General features: G+C 40.3%; 2 protein-coding genes across 3 annotated transcripts in view; both read left to right on the top strand.

Annotated features, from left to right (window-relative positions):
• The window catches only part of zdhhc7 (zinc finger DHHC-type palmitoyltransferase 7), a 28,468-nt gene extending 24,470 nt beyond the window's left edge, over nucleotides 1-3,998 (top strand). The window contains exon 8 of the mRNA XM_071521568.1: nucleotides 266-3,998. Coding sequence (XP_071377669.1) covers nucleotides 266-448 — 183 coding nt within the window. The 3' untranslated portion in view covers nucleotides 449-3,998. The remainder of the gene's footprint in view (nucleotides 1-265) is intronic.
• A 3,334-nt stretch (nucleotides 3,999-7,332) lies between these two features.
• Nucleotides 7,333-20,078, top strand: terfa (telomeric repeat binding factor a). 2 transcript variants are annotated; one of them, XM_071521569.1, is made up of 13 exons: nucleotides 7,333-7,496; nucleotides 10,561-10,656; nucleotides 11,262-11,392; nucleotides 12,220-12,303; nucleotides 13,458-13,598; nucleotides 14,085-14,215; nucleotides 14,657-15,214; nucleotides 15,444-15,551; nucleotides 16,533-16,655; nucleotides 17,890-18,036; nucleotides 18,658-18,740; nucleotides 18,835-18,893; nucleotides 19,462-20,078. In XM_071521569.1, the coding sequence occupies exons 1-13, from the start codon at nucleotides 7,334-7,336 to the stop codon at nucleotides 19,618-19,620; spliced, it is 1,983 nt and encodes a 660-aa protein (XP_071377670.1). In that variant the 5' UTR covers nucleotide 7,333; the 3' UTR covers nucleotides 19,621-20,078. The 2 variants fall into 2 exon arrangements, with proteins under 2 accessions (XP_071377670.1, XP_071377671.1); XM_071521570.1 differs by lacking the exon at nucleotides 12,220-12,303.
• The last annotated feature ends 36 nt before the right edge of the window (nucleotides 20,079-20,114 follow it).

The following is a 20,114-nucleotide window of genomic DNA, read 5'->3' as shown; positions in this document are numbered from 1 at the left end:
CCGACACAAACTGAATGGACAGACAGTTTGAAACATAGCTTCAATCAGATGGAAGAATAATAGTCAGCTAGTGTTGTTTTAATAATGTGTATGCAATTAGTTCATTTTTAATACTTTGTTTTTACAGGTGAGGTCCTCATTGAGCCCCCTCAGGTTTCTTACCTGTCCTGCTCTTTTTTTTCTCTTAATATATTTCTGTTATATTTGGTGCTAATGAACTAAACTGAACAGATAACTTACAGAATATTGTTTGAATGTCTTGCAGGAAATTGAACGTCTAAAAAACGAGAAGCCCACGTGGGAACGCCGCATGCGCTGGGAGGGAATGAAAGCTGTGTTCGGGGGTTCGCCCTCCCTGCTGTGGTGCAATCCATTCACAGGCCTGCGACTGCGGCGCCTGATGCTGTTGACTCACGGTCGCCGCGGCGGGTCCGAGTTTTCTGTCTGAGAGCCGGGCTGACTGAAGCGGCACCGACACTCGGCCGTCCCCACAGCGAGATCTCTTGTCCTGCTCCCCGGCTGGCCCTGCGATGGAGACCTGCACCCTGGACTGTCCTTTGTGTCTGGGTGACAGGGAGACGGATGCCAGGCTGCTCCAGCATGAACCCTGTGCATCGCCCCCGCCACTCAAAGGTTGCGGTCTCACTCTCAGATACTGATGTAGACCCGCGGCCATACGTCTAAATGAGTATGCTAAACAACTACTGGAATTTTGTTTGTAGACTGAGCAGCTTTTCGTGTTTTTTGTTTTGTTTTTTAAGCAAAGCTGCAGTATAGAACTCAAATTAGTCTTTTATTCCTCATGAGACCATCCAAGGTGCAGTTTGAACTCCTTCAGCACAGGACTTGAATGCGTAAGGGTTTTCTCTGCACAAATCAGATACATAGGTAGTGTTTGAGATTTTGGGGGAACGGTACGGCTGTGCTCCTCAGTTTAGCAGCATATCTTTCATCATCACTGGACACCAGACAAGTGGACCTAAATGGGAACTACTCGACACATTTCTAGTGGACCCAAACAGCGGAGTCAGAGTCAAGGACATGTACTACATTGATGGCAGTTGAAAAAGCCTGAAAAGCGCAGTGCACATCATAAGTGGAACTGCGCAGGCTGGATTTGCATGTAGAACAGCTCAATCAGTCAGCATCTCAGCCAGCTAATGAGGCTTTCACTATCTTCATATGGATGAACAGGCTACTGTGAACACAATCCTCATTCCTATTCAAGAGGACCGGGTGGTTTCTGTTATCTGTTCTTCTGTCTTTTTTCATTGTTTTCCTTTCCTGGTCTGTAATTTTTTAATCCTTTGAGTTACTTGGGCCAGTAAGTCTTTTTTTTTGTTTTTGTTTTTTTACTTTTATGACAGTGGCCACTCCTCATGATGACAATTCAAGAATTGACCATATTGACTCACTGGAGCCGATTGTACTGTCATACTAATGCTTCATTTTGACAGTTAACGGAGCCTTGTATTAGTCCTCCTTAGAGTCTATGATTGCAGCATTTCACCACTTTTGCTGGTTCCTTCCCATCTCATTGCTGTACAAGCTTTCAGTGGCCGCCTCGGACCGCTGATATGGCACCCTTTGTTTCCATAATGAAGTTTTAACAATGTTGGCTGCTGAAAAGGCTTAATGTTATTGAGTTTGAATTGTCTGATAGATAAATCAGTCTTTGTATTCACGATTTTGGGGTCATATAGGGTGTTTTCTTTTGATCACAGAATACTGCAGAAAACAGTTATTTAATTGCAGTTTTTTGACAAGTGCATTGTAGGTTTTTTATGTGGAAAACTGTGGGGGCTTGTGTGGATAGTTGGAATCCATATACAGGAATACCTGGATAACAGTTCATAGCATTTACACCCTGAGAAACAAAGCAGAACTCTAAGGCAGAACCAAGTCTCAGACAGGGTGGCTTTGTTTGGTCTTTGGCCGACTTGAGGTGTGGTGGAGTGAAAGGGGGAACTTAAAACACTTGCACAACCTCCATTGGCAAGTTCTGAGCTCTTTCTGATCTACAAAGCCAAGCTCCCTCGGAGACCTTGGCCTGTGGCCTTTCAAAAGGACTGCCTTGCTAAAGGAGGCATAGATGCCAGGCTCATTACACAAGCTTCAATATTGAAAAAAATCTTGAAGTGCAGAGCAGATGCTTGCTTGTGGAGGCCTTTCCTACTTCACCCCAGAAATGTCTCTGCATTTTGAATCCTCAGCCCCATAACATCTGACAGGACAGCAGCAGATACATTTGCAGTGTTGCTACAACATTTATCCATGCCTTGAAAATCATATCAATCAAGTGGATTTAAGATTTTATTGCCATATTTATGAAGGTTTTTGCATTTATTGTTGTGACAACTAGTCTTTTATTTGCATTCAGCATAATTAGTGGGCCCGTTTGCACTGGATGAATATGTGGCTTTTTTTAATCTAGAGTTGAAGATTCAAAGCTAGAAGCTAAACTACAGGAAATCTATCAATCTATATCTGTCTGTCTGGTCAAATCTGGATTCAGAAAGTCACATTTTTATCAAGTGCTGGAAAATGTATTGCTGTTTGTTCACATCTGTGGTTGTCAGGAGAGGAACTCAGTTTCTCCACTGTTTACACTAAATTATATCTGATGCTCTAAGGCATTGTATTACAAAATAAAATGTTTTTAAGAAGAATTTGTGATTAGAATGTAAAACCTTTTTGTTTGTTTATTGCAGGACTAAGGGACACAGCACTGAAAGCTAACTGACAATATCACAGCGCCTTTTTTAATGCTGGCTTCTCATTTACATGTGGTACAATATCATTTACTGCAAATATTCTGTTGGACAGGACTGCATCTCTATTCTGATGTTATATTGGGACACAATCAGCTCAATTACCTTAATTTTAAATATAAAATTACAAAAACTGTAACAAAATTCACTGAGCCTAAAATTGCAAAATGAGAACGAGTAAAGTTGACTAAGGCAACCACACAGCTTGTTCAGAAGTATGAAAGACAGACGAGTCTCGCTCCTATATAAAACCTCTGAGATTACAACAGGAAATACTATTCAGTTTTGGAGCTACACAAATGTCTTGGTAGACAAGCAACAGCTGTTATAACAAAAAAATAGAAGCAGGTGTTTGTGACAAAATGACAGCCAGAGCCAACGAGAGGTGTTTATTACAATAAACAAGAAACTCATTAGAAATGTAATTAGAATATTATAAGAAAATGCCTGTGGCAGGCCTAATGCACTGCTAAACTTTTAGTTATAGCTATAAAAAATAGTAGTATCAAATTTAATTATTGACTATGGATTGACAAACATTGCTACACTGGCTGGGTATACATCTTTTGGGTTGACTATACTAAGAGTAATTTGGGTAAACTTGGTTAATCTATAGCAGTATTGCACAATATAATAGTCCTGTTTCATGACCAAATACAGATATTGTAATCTTAACATCTAAAATTTGGGATTCCGCTACAGGGTATAGATCATATTACATGTTAATGCTCAGTGTTAGAATCAAGGAGCGCATCATGATGATTTGATGCGTCATCTTTCTCCGCCTGCTGCGTGATTTGGAAAAATACAAGTGGCATGAGGACCGGTTGAGGGAACGAGAAAGGGTGGGAAAGGCTGGAGCGTGTATGATGGACGTGCAAAATTCTGTAAACCTGTTCAGTCAAGGGTTTTCCAGCCGCTAGTTGGAGACAGTAAGATGGACTTTGCACAGAAAATCCAGGAAAAAAGCATTATGTGATGTATTGTCAAGATTATGACCATGATGGATGTGTTTCATCATGAATTTGCCATGAACATTGATTAACAGGTGAAAAAGTGAGTTTTATGTTTCATACTCTTATAAGAGAATGTTCTTACAAGAACAAAAATCATTCAGCTTTATAAACAAAGTATACAGGTTACTTATTAACTATATAAATGGAATGTTTAATTATATTGTAGTTTTTTAATTCATGTGTCTCATAATCTTAATCATAATATAATGTCTTTATAATGTCACATTCTTTTACATAATAAACTTGATTGATTTAAAAGTATGAAATGTGATTGTTTTTCATTATGCACAATCAAGCCACTTGTCTCTACTGCCTGGGTTTTAGTGAAGCATACTGGGTAACATTACAAGTGGGACGCTGCAGATCTACGAAGAGCACAAAATCGGATAGGACAAATACCGATTGGGTTGAATTCAACTCTATATTTCACTGCAGCGAGTGTGTCAGGTAAGTGTCAACGTAATGTTAGAAAATGGAATGTAACTTGCAGATATCACAGAGATCGAGACTGGTTTTGTGAGCCGAGAAGGCTGGATAGATTTGGCAATTGGGATGGGTGATCAATTCTGGGGTAGTGGAGCACTTCTTAATTTCCTTGGAGACAAGACGAGACGAGATGAGATGAGATCATCAGAAGAGATGAGGAGAGAAGTAGAGCGGAGACATGAGATTTTTTTTTTTATTTAACCGTTATTTAACCAGGCAGGTCAATTAAGAACAAATTCTTATTTACAATGACAGCCTGGCCTCTTGCCAGGCTGTCATTGTAAATGGACAGCCTGGCCATTTAAAGGACCTCTCGAAGGGTAAGGGGAAGGGGGGACAAAACAAAAACAAGTAGTAAAGCAAGCAAAAGAAAAACAAACAAACAAAAAACAATCCAGATAAGACAACAGACACAAATGTTATAAGGCATGATTTGGAATACATACTTCACAGAGGCAGAGAAAACCAACACAGTATGGGAACTAGGAAATGATCAAACCACACACTAAATAAATAACCAAATAAAATTACAAGTCATGAAAGGGGAACAGACATAATTGTTTAGAACTTAAAGGGCTTGGATGCAGTTGCAGGTGTGTGTGAGCATATCTGCAATAGAGTCCTTAAAAGTAGTGAGGGAGATAAATTTGTACAGTTTCAAAGTATAAGATGAGATGAGAGATGAGATGAGATGAGATGAGATATGAGATATGAGATGAGATGAGATGAGATGTGGCTTTAATGATCACTGCAGGGAAAATGGGCTGCTGTGGCAGCAAAGAGTAAAAGGATACAGCAAAGAACTAGAAAATGTGCTCAGTAGAGCATAGACCTCCGTCATGTGTGACAGTACCTTTCGGTGATATTCCACTACCAAAACCACGCCCCCTTTTGGCCAATCGACATGAAAAGTTGATCAGTTCTTCCTTGGCCCATAACCAACCTTCATACCAAGTTTTGTGCAAATCTGTGCCCACCTTTTTGAGATATCCTGCTAACAGACAGACAGAGGGACGCACGGACAAACGCACAGAAGCAGGTGAAAACATTACCTCCTTGGCAGAGGTAACAAGTGAAGCATTTATTGTCTCCATGAATGATGCAGGAGCCCCTTAAGCCAATCAGTAACAAGCTGGATAATCCCTCCAAGTGACATCAAAACCAGATTGACCTTTAATTATAACTAGTGCAGTGCCCGTTCAAAATAGGCGTAGGCTATCAGTCGCTTGCTTTGAGCCCCGCTGCTGCACAGAGCGCTGTTCACTTATTTATTCAAAGTTTATTAATATTGAACGTGTTGCATGTCCAATCTGACACTGCACGTCCTTGGGTCCCCAGCAATACACCCGGCAAGTGTGAAGTAGATCGGACGAACGGTTCTCGAGATATGCGAAGGACACACATACAGACACAGATTCCTCGCTTTATAGTATGATGGCCTCATCGATCAGTGAGAGCAAATGGCTTATGTAAATAAACTCAAACAACAATTTTGACACAGAATATTAGACAGAAATGTGTGGATGGAAGCGTGGATTACAGCATTAAGCAGGTGTGCTAAATAGCAGCAGCAGTAGTAGCCTAAAAGTACAATTTACTGACACAAAACCCTGTGAAATATGTGTAGTAAGAAATGTGAAAATTTGAATATATAATAAATGAGAGGAGTATGAGAATGTGAAGGAGAACAATCAGAGCCGGCCCCAGGCATAAACAGTTTATGTGCTCGTTTAGGGCCACACACTGTCTGTGGTCCATCATGGGGCCACATTATTCAAGGATTTGAATCCTCTGAGTGTATTGCAGTGAAATCATACAGGAAAGCAAGTTCTCCAGTTATCAATATAATAATGAACAGGCATAGAAAGTAGGCTATAATATTGTTGCTGAATGACACTTATGAAACTGAATTACATTTAGGTTACCCAGGTTTGAGCTCTATACACACACATCCGAGTACACAGGCTTACAATTAACTAGCTAACCTTGCATGATATTTTTTTTCTCTTGATAGATTACACTGTACTGCACAAGACAGTTGTCAACAATTGTATCCCTCTGAGTACGCTTGGAATATTTTTCAGACTATAACAAGTTTTTGAATGCCTAATAAAAAGTCTATTCCTGGGTTGCATTACTGAGATCACCTGGCTAGACCCTTTCACACCACCAGTTCTACCTTTTACCCAGCTCATTGCTTTGGTATGAAACAGGCTGTACAGTTTCATTCCATATGTGATGACTGATGTAAGCAAGGAAATTTGTTTAGCAGCTGCGCATGTGTAATGTATAGTGTTATAGGGCCACAAATTTCTTGTTTAGGGCCACCAAAACCCTGGGGCCGGCCCTGAGAACAAGGATATATGATGCGCAAAAATGTGTTTGTATTCATAGTAGTCCACACTTGGGGATGCGCACCACAACTAGGCCTACGTGCAGACTTCTGGGGATGCGCGCGCCACAACTCCGTGCAGACTTGCCAAAAATGCGCATAAACAGCATAAATTTGGGAAAATGGAAAAATCACCTTCGTCAGTCCCTGCCTATGCCAATGCTCAATGCCCATGTGCAGTTTCAGATTGATTGGCCAACCCATTGAGGAGCAAAATGGATGCAGACAGACAGAAGGACAGAATTTTCTTCATTTTATAGTAGGATAGTAGGATAAATGGATCTACAGAGATCCATGCATTTGTACAGAAAGTGTTTGGGCATGGAGACGTGACACAGATACAGGAGTGGAGAGTAAAGTTTAAAAGGATACTTTGACATTTTGAATATTCACAGGTGATATTTCTTCACCAGACTGTCACAAGATGTGTCTCGTGTATTGCCAGAACTGGTGACACTACACGCTTCAGTACATTGGTGGCGGTATGTATCTTGAGGCTGGTTTGCGATCCGCCGATGAACATAGAGAAGAAGAAGTAGTTCCACAGCTCTTGCTTGTGATTGGCTGAGGGGTAAATTGGGCGGGGCCGCGGCTGGTGGCTTTGAAGGCATTGGCTCATCTCAGGCAAACGCAGACAAAACTAAGGTCCTTGGCCCCGTCGTGTGAATATGGCGGCAAACGAAGTCGTCGCGAAGAAAACAAACAACCAGCAGCCAAGTGTCGAATCTATCGTCAACCGCTGGCTCGTGGATTATTATGTGTTTCTGGCGATAAAGTTATTTAAAAATGAACAATACTCAGATTTCTGTGGAATCAGAGATGTACTTGAGAGTGAGTAGCAAACTGCTTCCTATCCAAGTTGCTAGCTTGCTTCCTCGCCGAGCTGTAGTCACTCCTCGGCTCAGCCAAGCAAGTAACTTTAGCTAACTACCTGCTTGACGTTAGCTAACTGTTAGGAACTAAGAGCCCCATTTTAATTCACTCTTTCGTGTTTGGTAGCGACGGTATGATTCTTGTAGGCAGCCAAACATTGGCTAAGTACCCAAAAGCTAACTTACCAAATCTCAATGAACCAAAACACTGGGAGAAGTCTGTAGAAGAGGCTCATTGTCTGACAGGCTGAATGTCTGAATCTCAACAAGTGTCCGAGAGTATCCAGTGTAAATACACGGAGGGTAAATGTTTGCAAGACACGGCTGTAAAAAATGATTTTGACACGATGCCTTCCTCCTTTGAGTATGTTTATAACTTATGTAAAAACTTAGTATGTCTCACAAACTGACCACTCCATCCAATCAAATGTTACATAGTTATTGTTTTTATTATTAGGGAGCGGGGGGATTTGCATATTTGGACGATAAACCTATAGTAATATCTCTCATGAGCATTAGCCTCAATGACCAAAATGTAATTGTCTTCCATGCAAGAAAATAGAAATGCACACCGGGAGAAAATAATTCTAATGAGGTAATGTTTGATTTATACGCGAGACACAGTTTACACACACATGTTACAAATGTAAGCAAATCATTCAGAGGTGTGATAGCACATTGGTTGTAACTAGGGGCGAACAAAGTATTAGATGAGATGTAGTCTTTTTTTGTTGTTGTGTTTTTTTAATAATTTCTAAAAATGAATTTGGCATTTTACACACGAGATATATATATATTTTTTTACATTTGATGAATTATGCTGTATCCCATCAACTTATAAGCCTGGGGTAAAACAAAAGAAAAATTATTACTGAAATAAGAATTTGCAGCATCGACAACGTAAAGGTTGGCCTACATCAAGAACAGCATCCTATCCCACGTTAATTTAGGAATTTTAGACATTTAACACCTAAATTGTGTTTTACAGAGCCGTAGGGAGCACATATGCAGTTCAAAGTCAATAGCAAATATAGAAGAAAGGGCTGTAGAAAACTGAGATGCTAGCAAAGAAACAAAAGCATAGAAACCTCCAGTGAGAAAAAAGTAAACTCTTGATCTGTATGCATGTCCAAGGCACTCTAAATCCAGTAAGGAGGGAAGAGACTAAAAGCGCAAAATTTAAAAAGCCTTTATTGTCATGGCTTAGAGCCAATGTGTTTCGACTGTAAGGTCTTCATCAGGGCAAGAATGGCAAGAATTTATTTTGTAAATACTCAAGGATGAAGACATTGTATCAGAACCCGCTTTTGACCAGCTGCTGCTTGATGCACAGTATTTTGTCAAGAATTTACTTTGCATTTGGACTCAAGATGCAATGAAATGCAAGTAATTGAAATTTTGGGCTTTCTTCCTGCCCTGGAACATAACCTGCTCCAGAGCACTGTTGAGGTCCCCTTGAGTGAGGCACTTAATCTGCTTAGAGGCCAACGATACAAGACTGTGGTTGCTGGAAAAGAGCATCCACACTCAGTTCACCTTCCCTGGATAAATGTTTTTTTTTTTTAAGATATATATACAGCTCTGGAAAAAATTAAGAGACCACTGCAAAATTATCAGTTTCTGTGGTTTTACTATTTATAGGTATGTGTTTGAGTGAAATGAGTAAAACGAACATTTTTGTTTTATTTTATAAACTACTGACAACATTTCCAATTTCCAACATTTCCAAATTCCAAATAAAAATATTGTCATTTAGAGCATTTATTTGCAGAAAATGACAACTGGTCAAAATAACAAAAAAGATGCAGTGTTTTCAGACCTCGAATAATGCAAAGAAAACAAGTTCATATTCGTTTTTAAACAACACAATACTAATGTTTTAACTTAGGAAGAGTTCAGAAGCAAAAAAAGAGCCAGGCTGAGGTTTGCAAAAGACCATAAGGATTGGACCGTAGAGGACTGGAGTACGATCATCTTCTCTGATGAGTCCAATTTTCAGCTTTGCCCAACACCTGGTCGTCTAATGGTTAGACGGAGACCTGGAGAGGCCTACAAGCCACAGTGTCTCGCACCCACTGTGAAATTTGGTGGAGCATCAGTGATGATCTGGGGGTGCTTCAGCAAGGCTGGAATCGGGCAGATTTGTCTTTGTGAAGGACGCATGACTCAAGCCACGTACAAAGTTGTCCTGGAAGAAAACTTGCTTCCTTCTGCTCTGACAGTGTTCCCCAACTCTGAGGATTGGTTTTTCCAGCAGGACAATGCTCCATGCCACACAGCCAGGTCAATCAAGGTGTGGATGGAGGACCACCAGATCAAGATCCTGTCATGGCCAGCCCAATCTCCAGACCTGAACCCCATTGAAAACCTCTGGAATGTGGTCAAGAGGAATATGGATGGTCACAAGCCATCAAACAAAGCCGAGCTGCTTGAATTTTTGCCCCAGGAGTGGCATAAAGTCACCCAACAGCAATGTGAAAGACTGGTGGAGAGCATGCCAAGACACATGAAAGCTGTGATTGAAAATCAGGGTTATTCCACCAAATATTCATTTCTGAACTCTTCCTAAGTTAAAACATTAGTATTGCGTTGTTTAAAAATGAATATGAACTTGTTTTCTTTGCATTATTTGAGGTTTGAAAACACTGCATCTTTTTTGTTATTTTGACCAGTTGTCATTTTCTGCAAATAAATGCTCTAAATGACAATATTTTTATTTGGAATTTGGGAGAAATGTTGTCAGTAGCTTTATAGAATAAAACAAAAATGTTCATTTTACTCAAACACATACCTATAAATAGTAAAACCAGAGAGACTGATAATTTTGCAGTGGTCTCTTAATTTTTTCCAGAGCTGTATATGGACACAAGTGCTGAGGGTGCTTGTGACTGCTCCACGGTGTATTTTGGAGACAGTAGACAACAGAATAACTGGAGGGTCAGCTATGAATGTTGAAATTACTTATCTTCCTGAACTCATAATTTGTTGGGAAAATGACAAGCTAATGAATCCTCCTGTTACAGCTGTCTTGCCTCGGCCTATGGAATCCATGGAAGTCATGCCGACAAAGATTCGAATAATGCAGTTTCTCTCCCGGATAAACGATGGTGACAAACTAGGTGAGATTTGCTTTCATCCCACAGTCACCTCACTCCCTGACCTAGCCACTAAAGGTGTGATAGTTGCCCCCACATAAAGTCACAAACATGAGGACATTAATGACGGACACTCTAATTTAGTCAACATGTAAGGACTGTAAGGAATTTCTTTACATGTTCTGAGTTTATTGAACCCCAATATGTGCAATTTTCTGTCTTTATATGGGAGAGAATGTTATGTCAAACTCCATGCCAAAATTTTGAATTTTTTTAATGACCCCATGAAACCGCATCTTTATTTCCTTGATTTGGTGTATTTCCTGTTGGGGCGGGACATAACTCAAAATCAAAATCAGTGATATTATATTGGTTGGATTTTTATTTACGCCAACTGGTGCACTATGCGGTCACCATTAAAGATACTCTGTTTTCCATGAAGTAAAGGTAATGGGAGTTAATTTCATGGGGACTTTAATGTTCCTTGCCCACCAGGAAACAATAATACCTTGTCAAACCTGTTTTAAGGCTTTTCCTTAAGTCATAATTTAAGCATACATCCAGTGTCTAGCCCAGTATATATCAGGGCGAGACACTACAATCAATATTGTTGGTCTTTCTGTCTACAGATTTGTCATTTGAGTCCGATGATTCGATCACTCCACTGGAATCGGCCATGCAGGTGCTGGAGAACATGTGCCAGGAATGCAGTATTCCTCAGCAAGATTTGGAGCAAGTATTCACTTCAATTAAGGAAATGGTGAGTTTGGTGTTTACCTCACATTCATGTCCTGTAGGGATACTAAAACCATTCATTCATAAACAACTCTAATAGCCATAGCTGAACTTTTACATGGTGTAGAAGAAACTTGGATGATTATATAGTTGTTCCAGGAATAATCTTTAACTGCTGCTACTATGATTACTACTGTTACTACTACCACCATTAATGATAATAACATCTGGTGACACTTTTATCCAAGGTGCTTTACACGACAACAACTGTGTACAGTTTTAGTATGGATGGACCCAGAATGAAATGGAAATCTAATCCTGGCAGTTTTGGTGCCAGCGCTCCTCAGGTCCAGAGAATCGGCACAGTACCCTACAACTAATGACTTGCTGTGGGCTGTTGTGATGTTTTATTTGGTGCTCAGAAGTAAGAGTTCAGGCTCTGTGTGTTCGTTGGTATGCATATTAAAGTCTGCACCATTTCCCTGATCCCTAAGAGACATACATAAGGGAAATGCAGTGTGCGCTCGTACACCAGGCAGTACGGTCGAAGTCACACAAGTATGAGCCAGCTTCACATTTGTGTGCTGTACATCCACATCCCAGGAAGTAGCTCAGTGATTTTCTGCCCTTAGTGGCTAAATCAGCGCATTAATTAAATAGTTTGGTCAGCGATTCTTAGTTACAACAGCACTGTGCTACCACAGCACTTTGCTGTTAACAAGTTTTTAAAGACATCATAGTTTCCCCACCTAACCCCTCCACCTGAGCACCTAGAAGACGCTAGCGCACTTGTTTAAAAAATATTTGCATTCACAAAGTTTCTTGACAAGTTGTTTGTGTTTTGCTCCTTAGCTGGTGGTGATTTGCCTAAAAAATAAAGAATTTGAAAAGGCAAAAGAAGTCCTCCTCAAAATTCCCAAAGGAATGGTTGGCAAGGTGAGGCCACTGAGTGGGAAAGCATGCACACTACATAGTTGCATAATTTCCATTACTTCAATCAGATATGAACTAGTTCTCTCGTGGTTACTGAATTTCTACTTGGATTGAGATCATGCATAATACAGTATAGCCACACAATGCATTGTGATATAGAAAAAATGCAAAGTATGTAGCAGAAAACTGTAATACATTGAAGTATTCATAATGTGATATGACAGACTACAACTTGGCACCTGTAACTAAAATTCACAAAGTGGAACCACTAACCATGTGCTCACACCAAAAGCGTCATGAGCTACAAAAGCGGCCGGCAGTCATTCATTTTCAATGAGAACTGACGACGAGAGGCAGCCGATGCGGCGGCGGCAACCGCCACAATGCCAGTGATTAGAGCGATGAGTTAAAGTTGAGCTGAGGTTAAGTTTATGCAAATTAGCAACGATGCGCTGAAGCAGCTACCAATTGCAGAGGGGGACTTTATTTTCTCCTTGCTGTAACAAGATATTTGTCCCATTCTGACAAGGAGAAACTGATTGTTGCTGTCTTCAGTTTCCCGGAGTTTTATGATCCATCTGTTTGTTTGTTGTACTGTGAATTGAGTGCAAAGAACCAGCAAAGTTTCTAATTCAGTTACAATATGCACTATAGCGGAAAGTAAATGGCATTTAAAAAAAAAAAAAAAAGAAGTGTTTTCTCGAAAAATATAGACAAGGTACATTTTGCTTGCCAAATAATAAACAATTGTCGGAATTGGGAAATTGTTAATTTGATAATGCATATCACAGTTCAGGACCGGCCTGCTGAATAGCTCTACCACAAACCGAACTTGATGTCTGCAGCGCTGCTTGAACAACCCGCCCCCTGGCAACAGCCAGCGACCAGAGCACCCGGCGCTGTTCATGCCGCTTTTGGTGTGAGCGCACAGCAAGTGGAACATGGCAGTGTAGAGAAAAAATTGAGCCTCAACAGTTATAAATATATCTTAATGTCCTTGCAGGCTAATAAGACAGTGTTCTTGTGCATTTAATAAATGCATTTAGCCAGTTTTAACTTAATTTCTGCTATGTTGTATTGTGAACCCTATCATGTGTTGAACCTCACAAGGAACAGTGCAACTCACTGAGATGACATGAGATGTGTGTTCTCTGCAGAAAGCTATATTCATGGGCCTGATCAATCAGAAGAGTAATACGCATGAAGTCCTGGAGCAAATCACCTTCCACAAGTTCAAGGAAGAGATGGCGCAGTTTTGTGAAAGCCTCTGTCCGCCCACTGTTCCCTTTCTCCACAAGGTAAATGCTATGTATCAAGCACAGGTTATAGGAGCGGTTCAAGATTTTCAAGAATGCTCTTAGGACATTCAAAATTCAGATGAGTTTTAGTTACTGAGAAACCACCAGCCTCTTGTTTGCATTTCTTTGCAATGCTAGTGGAAGTTAATGATTATAAAACCTGTACACCTTTCAAAATTGGAAGTCCTTTCAAGCAACTCTATTAATTACAACTAAATATCCAAACAAAAATGGAAAAATGGTTTTCAGCACTGCAAACTGCACCAGAAACAAAATTAGAAGGGATGTGGAACAGAAACCAAAATTTGACCCCCAAGCATCAGTGCTACTTAAAATAACACTGGAAACAATGGGACATTTGCCTGTTTCAGGGCCTCAACCCTAGTTCAGTCCATCAGTGCAAGCAGTAACAACACTGTAGAGTGGCAATGTTGTTTCTGAAGTGCGTGTCCTTGTACTCATGTTGCATTATGGTATGTACACCAGGCTGCAAAACAGCTTATCCAGAAAAGACGTATGCAGCAAGAAGACGACACAGAAGGGTCTCCATCTGACGAGCAAGATGAGCTTGACCTGTCCCCCGGTCTGCAAGACAACACCATCCAGCCTGTGCCATGGTAGGCTCTCTGTCTTGTCATTGAGATGCATCAGAGGCAGCATTGCTTTAGTCAGGTTGTACTGGGTCTGCAGAATTATGGCCAAAATTATAATTCTGATAATATTGCTGGATGTTGTGGTTATGATAATCGCAATTATAAGTTTTATATGACTTCAGGAACACATTTTTTACAGCTCTTCTGACATCTGATATCAACATCTTGACTATTTTACATCTAATGGTAAAAAGCATGCTACTGAAATTGCCATCTGCTATTGGCTGATCATTGGTGCTGACTTGCCCTAAACCCTAACCCTCTCTCCCCACCATTTACTTTTTATTAAAACAAACTCCATTAAAAGCATTTAAAAAATATAATTTCAGCTGATGGGAGTAAATGTAATCTACCCTGTTTGGTAACAAAGGTACAACATAAAAAATCTTCTTTCCCTGTCTACAGCTCATCCACCAGTAATCAGACAGTTATCCAGAGGACAAGACTGGAGGCGGCCTACAAGGCTTTAGCTGCAGATTCAGGTGAGAGAACACTTGCCCAGCTGGAGGAGCAAGTGGAGCACGAGGAGCAGAACATGACAAGAAAAGATGATCTTTCCCTGCGCCTCTCAGCCAGCCCCTTGCAGGGCGCTGACATGGAACCAGAGCAGGACGGTTCCTCTCAGAGAGACTCGGGCAGCCCCCTGGAGGCCTCCGTAGCAGACCAGGTACCAGCGACAGATGCTGTTCCCCAAACAGAGACAGGTCCTCTCTCAAAGGCAACGTCGCTGCAGAGGAACAAGCAGCTGTATACTGTAGCTCTGCTGGTGATGGAGCCGGACAGCCAGGGGAGCTCGCAGTGCTCAGCAGCCTCTCAGGAGCTGGAAGCTGAAGTCAGAACAGAGGAGCCAGCGCAGCCCATGGCAACATCCAATGAAGGGGACGTACGGAGCCCAGTAACGGAGAACGAAGGCACCAAATCCGCACAGAAGCGCCACAGACGGGCCTGCAAAACACTCAGCAAGTAAGTTCAAATGGCCTCTAGTTTTTTGGCTTTTTTAAGAAGTAATTTCTTCAAGAGACAGACTTTGAGAACACTTCACTTAGTACATCAAGAAAAACTATTTTTATCCCTGCCCTTTGTCCTAGCACTGCCTCATTGTATTTAGCACTTTGTAATATTAGTTAGCAGCTTGTGGTCCTGCATAGCTCAGTGTGTGCATGGCACTAACACTGCTGGGTCTGTCATGCAGAGACTCAGCTGCGTTGACACAGTTGTCAGCAGACAGTGAGGAGGACCCACTCGGCTCTGTGGCCCCCAGAGAAATCCCTGTACGGAAACTCCGTAAACGGGCCAGCAGGTAAGTCCAAATGCATTATCCTATATTAATTTGTTGTACGCTCAATGTTAACAACTTTTTTCCTCACCCACTTGTGGAAAAGCTCTTCGCATTAAATATTGTTATTGAAAGGTTGTCCTTGTGTTCATAGCAATTTATTGGATTGAAGATACTTTTCGCTCTGACATTTATAGAAGTAATGCTGCGACAGTGATGTATGGCAATAACAGGAATGATGTATCTAATTTGGAAAAGTATTCACTCCCTGTACTCACTTAGGTTATCCAAGGAAAAAGAAACAGGTTAATTACTCAGAGGAAGGCAAGCATACTAAAAAAGAAAACCAAAACTAGAGTGAACGGCATGAGAAGGAATAACAAGGAGTGATGCAGATGCATCTGTTTTTCTTTTGGACTGGTAGATTTTGCCACCGTTCTACTAGCCGCAGTCTACATTGAGTGTCTTTATTATGTTGGGCCAGTGACTACATTGAGTCGCAAATTCAAGACAGCCAACTTTTGAAAGACAACTCTGGTAATTTGTTGGTTGTTAAACATTGGTTAAATGTTTTACAGCTAATCCAAACAACGGCTGGTTTTGTAAGTTTAATGTTTTTTTTATATATTCAGGAAGCGTATTTATTTGCTTTAGCCCAGCTGATGGAAATGTACCTAAGTTCTTTTTTTTGTGACATTTCACTTTGTGTAAAATTTGCTTGACAGTTCGATGGAAACATAGCTACTGATTTTGACTGAAACAAAAAACAAGCACGTTATCCGTGATGAGCTGTGAACCAGTTTGGAGCTTGCTAAATTGACTCACCCAGGATCTGAACTCGGGGTCTCTGGAGTGGCAAACCTAGTGTATGCTTTACCGACCGATCTGACTTATACTAGCTGCTGGTTGCAGCCACAAACTTCTGAAAAGACCCTAGCATGATTCTAGTTGGATCCCTCATTTATATGTAAGATGTTTGACTGAGCATGGATTCTTGTCATGCAGGAACTCAACTGAGTCGACACGGTTGTCAGAAGACAGTGAGGAGGACCCACTGGGCTCTGTGGCCACCCGCAAAACCCCCATTCGGAAACCCTGTAAACAACAGGCCAGCAGTCCGCTCAGCAAGTAAGTCCAAATGCAGTAGCAGCATCGTTTGATGTAGGTGTTTTTCATCACCACTTGTAGAAAAACTCTTGTTAAGCCCGACAGACCCGGTACCGGGTCCACCCCCGTGGCGTAGTTATGAAAAATCGCAATGGAAGATGGTCTATTTATAGAAGATATGAATGTTATACTGTTTTGAAAACATGGGGTCTTCAGCTTTCAGAATCCGTAAACCAGTTGTATGTTGTCCAAACTATATCTTATTATGAAGTATTTTAACAATGAAGTCGTACAAATATAAACTTAGTAAATATAAGAGCAAGTTGTGATCAAAAGATCCGGGATAATTTTCTCGTCAGTCTACAATAACATGCTTGGTATCGCTGGAAACTAGAAATTCTGAGCTTTCCAATGACCCTAAACGCACTAGGATTGGAACAATACAACATCCGCTGTTTCCGGGGAAACGTAGCAGTCAAATTTCACATTTTACAGTCACACTGACAAAAATCTATGTTCTTGCCAAAATATTTCACCAAGGCTTATGCTCAAGTGGAGTGAGAAACTACAACACAACAAAAAAAAAAGGGATAATAGTTTGGGCCATAATCCAACACTTGCACATGACATGAGTCACAAACATTTCATGCTCAATTTCAATTACTTTTTTTAGGTTCAGTTTTTCACTGCTCACTCACTGGACTCCACATGGAGCAGAGGTCCGCTGCACAACTCCAGTCACTGGAGACCAAAGTGTTTGCTAGTTTTGTCTTAGATTAGCTGGAGACTATACTCACTTGTTGGAAAAATATCAGCATTTGATTCATAAATTATTATTATTTGATAATATGATCACCAGTCAATTATGATTAACTGTTGTGCTCATGAAAAAACCGAGCCATAATCTAAAACTTTTGCTGACAACTTTCTTGTTTTATGGAAAACTGGTGTTCCAATTATTTTGCCCAGTGAGTGTATATATACATATGATAGAGAAAGTGATAGAAGCAGCGCAACATAGAGCAGCTTAAAAAGGTTTGCTCACATTTGTAAGGTTTGTAATCATTACATTACACACAGGACTAAAACAGACCTAAAACAGCATTTTGAGCTGTAATGGGTTAAGGAGGTTGTAAAAGGTTTTTATAAACAACTCTTAAGAAACAAGCGAATGTGGCAAAAATTGGGATTGGTTAAATTCAACTTAAGATCAAGTCTTACCGAAGACGTGATTAACATGCATTTCTTTATGCAGGAGTCCAGGGAATAGCAGTGAGATCTGTATCCAAGACTCTTCGTTGGACAGCTCTCCCAATCTGTTCCCTGTTCACCCCGCCCCTCAGAAGAACTCCACTCCTCAGAGGGACTCGGCTCCAGGCAAAGGTGCCTCCCACACCAAATGGTTAGTAAAATCATACCAGCAGCTTTAGCTAAGAATGGATCAACTTATCTTGGCTTCAGTGAATTAATCCTCTACAACAATCAACAATAATGTCCAAAAAAAAAGACTGAAGAAATGATGCCCCAAACTTGGGTCTAGAAGACAATTTTCTATATTTTTTGATTTTGATTAGTGCATGTTCTCATGGACTGAAGGTTCACATGCTGGTCCTTTTTTCCCACGGCACGCCATGCGGCCGGAGGCAGAAAGTGGTAAATTCAGGTCACGCGCTCTCTCGCTCGCTCATGCACTTCATCAGATGGCCTCTAGAGGGCGTCTACACACTGTGGGTCTGCACAGGAGCTGTGCTTGTTTTTGCTTCCACTTCTTCCTCTGGGAGTGGGTGAAAGTACCACATTTTAATGGCTATTAGCCATAAAAATGGCTAGCACATTTTAATGGCTATTAGCCATAAAAATGTAGGTACATAATGGTGATTCATAGTGTGTGTGATTTTTAAAAAAAAAAAAAAAAAAAAAAAATTTATATTCATTTGTGCAGCTTTATCAACTACCTGTTATGGATCGGTTCACAAAACATTAAAAGCAACTCACTTGAAAACCTGCCTGTTTTTGTTCACAGGAAACAGCTCTACAATGATGCGAAGGAAACTAGGGATACATGGAGTGATGAAGAGTCGCTATTCGGGTCTAATAAGAAAAATGGTAATATTCTATTGGTTATGTAAATTCTAGTTGTCTAAATCCTGTTGGTACACTAATATATCATTTTTGTTTGTTTTTCCTAATCAATGCGTAGGAGCATGTAGAAGGAACAGCAACAACAGCAGCATTTCAAATTCAGGCCGCAGGAAGAGGGTAAGACTTCGTTTTTCTTACACAATATGTCTGCATTTTTTTCCTGGAACATTCTACAGACGGTTCCTACATGAGTGTGTAAAATCTTAGTGTAGAAAATGTCTTTTACAATTTACAGGTCTTAAATTTTTGGAACTGCACAAAGTTTGGAAGATAAAGTTTAGTCCTGGATATGAATAAACATTAAGTAGTCACTACTAGCATATATCATGTTGAAAACTGGTCAAAATCTTCAAGTAGCAGCCTGGAAAAACTGGATTTTGTAATGAAAAATATTACGGTACCCTTTATATTAGCCTTGCTTTGAGCCGTGCAGGAGTGCCTTCAGTTGTGCTCTGGTGTCCCCTGAGATGTCAGTCATATTTATTGAAAATGGTTAAATGGAAATAGCACAACATTTCATTTGAAACTCAACTAAAAGTGTCAGATCAGAGAGTTTATAAATGTTGCACCTTTTATATTGAATTTGTATGTGCAACCCCTGCAATAATTATGCCTTATGTGGCAGTTCCATTAGTCATTGTATTGGAAAAGCTGAATAACCTCTCTTGTACCCATTATGTGGCAGGCGTGGAGTGACGAAGAGACCCAGATGTTGAAAAATGCAGTTGCCAAGTTTGGTGAGGGAAACTGGTCTAAAATCCAGGCATACTACCACTTCAATGATCGAACAAATGTCAACCTCAAGGACAGATGGAGGACCATGAAGAAGCTAAATATGGTCTGAAAGGAGAGTGACTGTCAAGAGTGAAAATTGGTAACATTACATACACAGTGGACGTTTTTTCCCCTCCACATTGGTTTCTTGGTACTTCAAGGGGAATACCATTCACCTGAAGAGTTGAGGGGTTTTTTTGGCATGGAGGAATCATGTTTTATGTTTGTTTTATTATTATTTTTTTTAATATACATATGCTGTTAGGGATGTCCAGGACATTAAGTATAACATTTCTTCTAAAATCAAGTGATATTACCATTAAACATTCATTTATCATTACATAATATTGTAAGATACTTTTTTTTGTTTGTCATATGGAGCCCATGCTGCTGATATTTCTCAGTTTTTCCTGTTGCAAGAATATGAATGAAATTAATCCAGTTTGGATGAGTTATTGAAAATTTGCATATACATGACCTGGGTGTTAATGTTCCATTTTCAGTTTATGTAGTATTTCATGACATTATAGTTTTCTTCTATTGATATTACATTGTCTTTGCATT

The sequence above is a fragment of the Centroberyx affinis genome, unplaced genomic scaffold (genome assembly GCF_046629955.1).
Source record: "Centroberyx affinis isolate AG114_WGS23_722 - 3 ecotype Tasmania unplaced genomic scaffold, CSIRO-AGI_Caff_v1 ptg000899l_1, whole genome shotgun sequence".
Classification (NCBI taxonomy): Eukaryota; Metazoa; Chordata; class Actinopteri; order Beryciformes; family Berycidae; genus Centroberyx; species Centroberyx affinis.
This window is presented reverse-complemented; position numbering and strand designations above follow the sequence as displayed.

Excerpts from the sequence above, each read along its gene's own strand:
- terfa (XM_071521569.1), top strand. The coding sequence starts at position 7,334 with ATGGCGGCAAACGAAGTCGTCGCGAAGAAAACAAACAACCAGCAGCCA. Across the intron at positions 13,599-14,084 it reads CTGTTCCCTTTCTCCACAAG|GCTGCAAAACAGCTTATCCA; the intron begins GTAAATGCTATG and ends TATGTACACCAG. Across the intron at positions 16,656-17,889 it reads GCCAGCAGTCCGCTCAGCAA|GAGTCCAGGGAATAGCAGTG; the intron begins GTAAGTCCAAAT and ends TTCTTTATGCAG.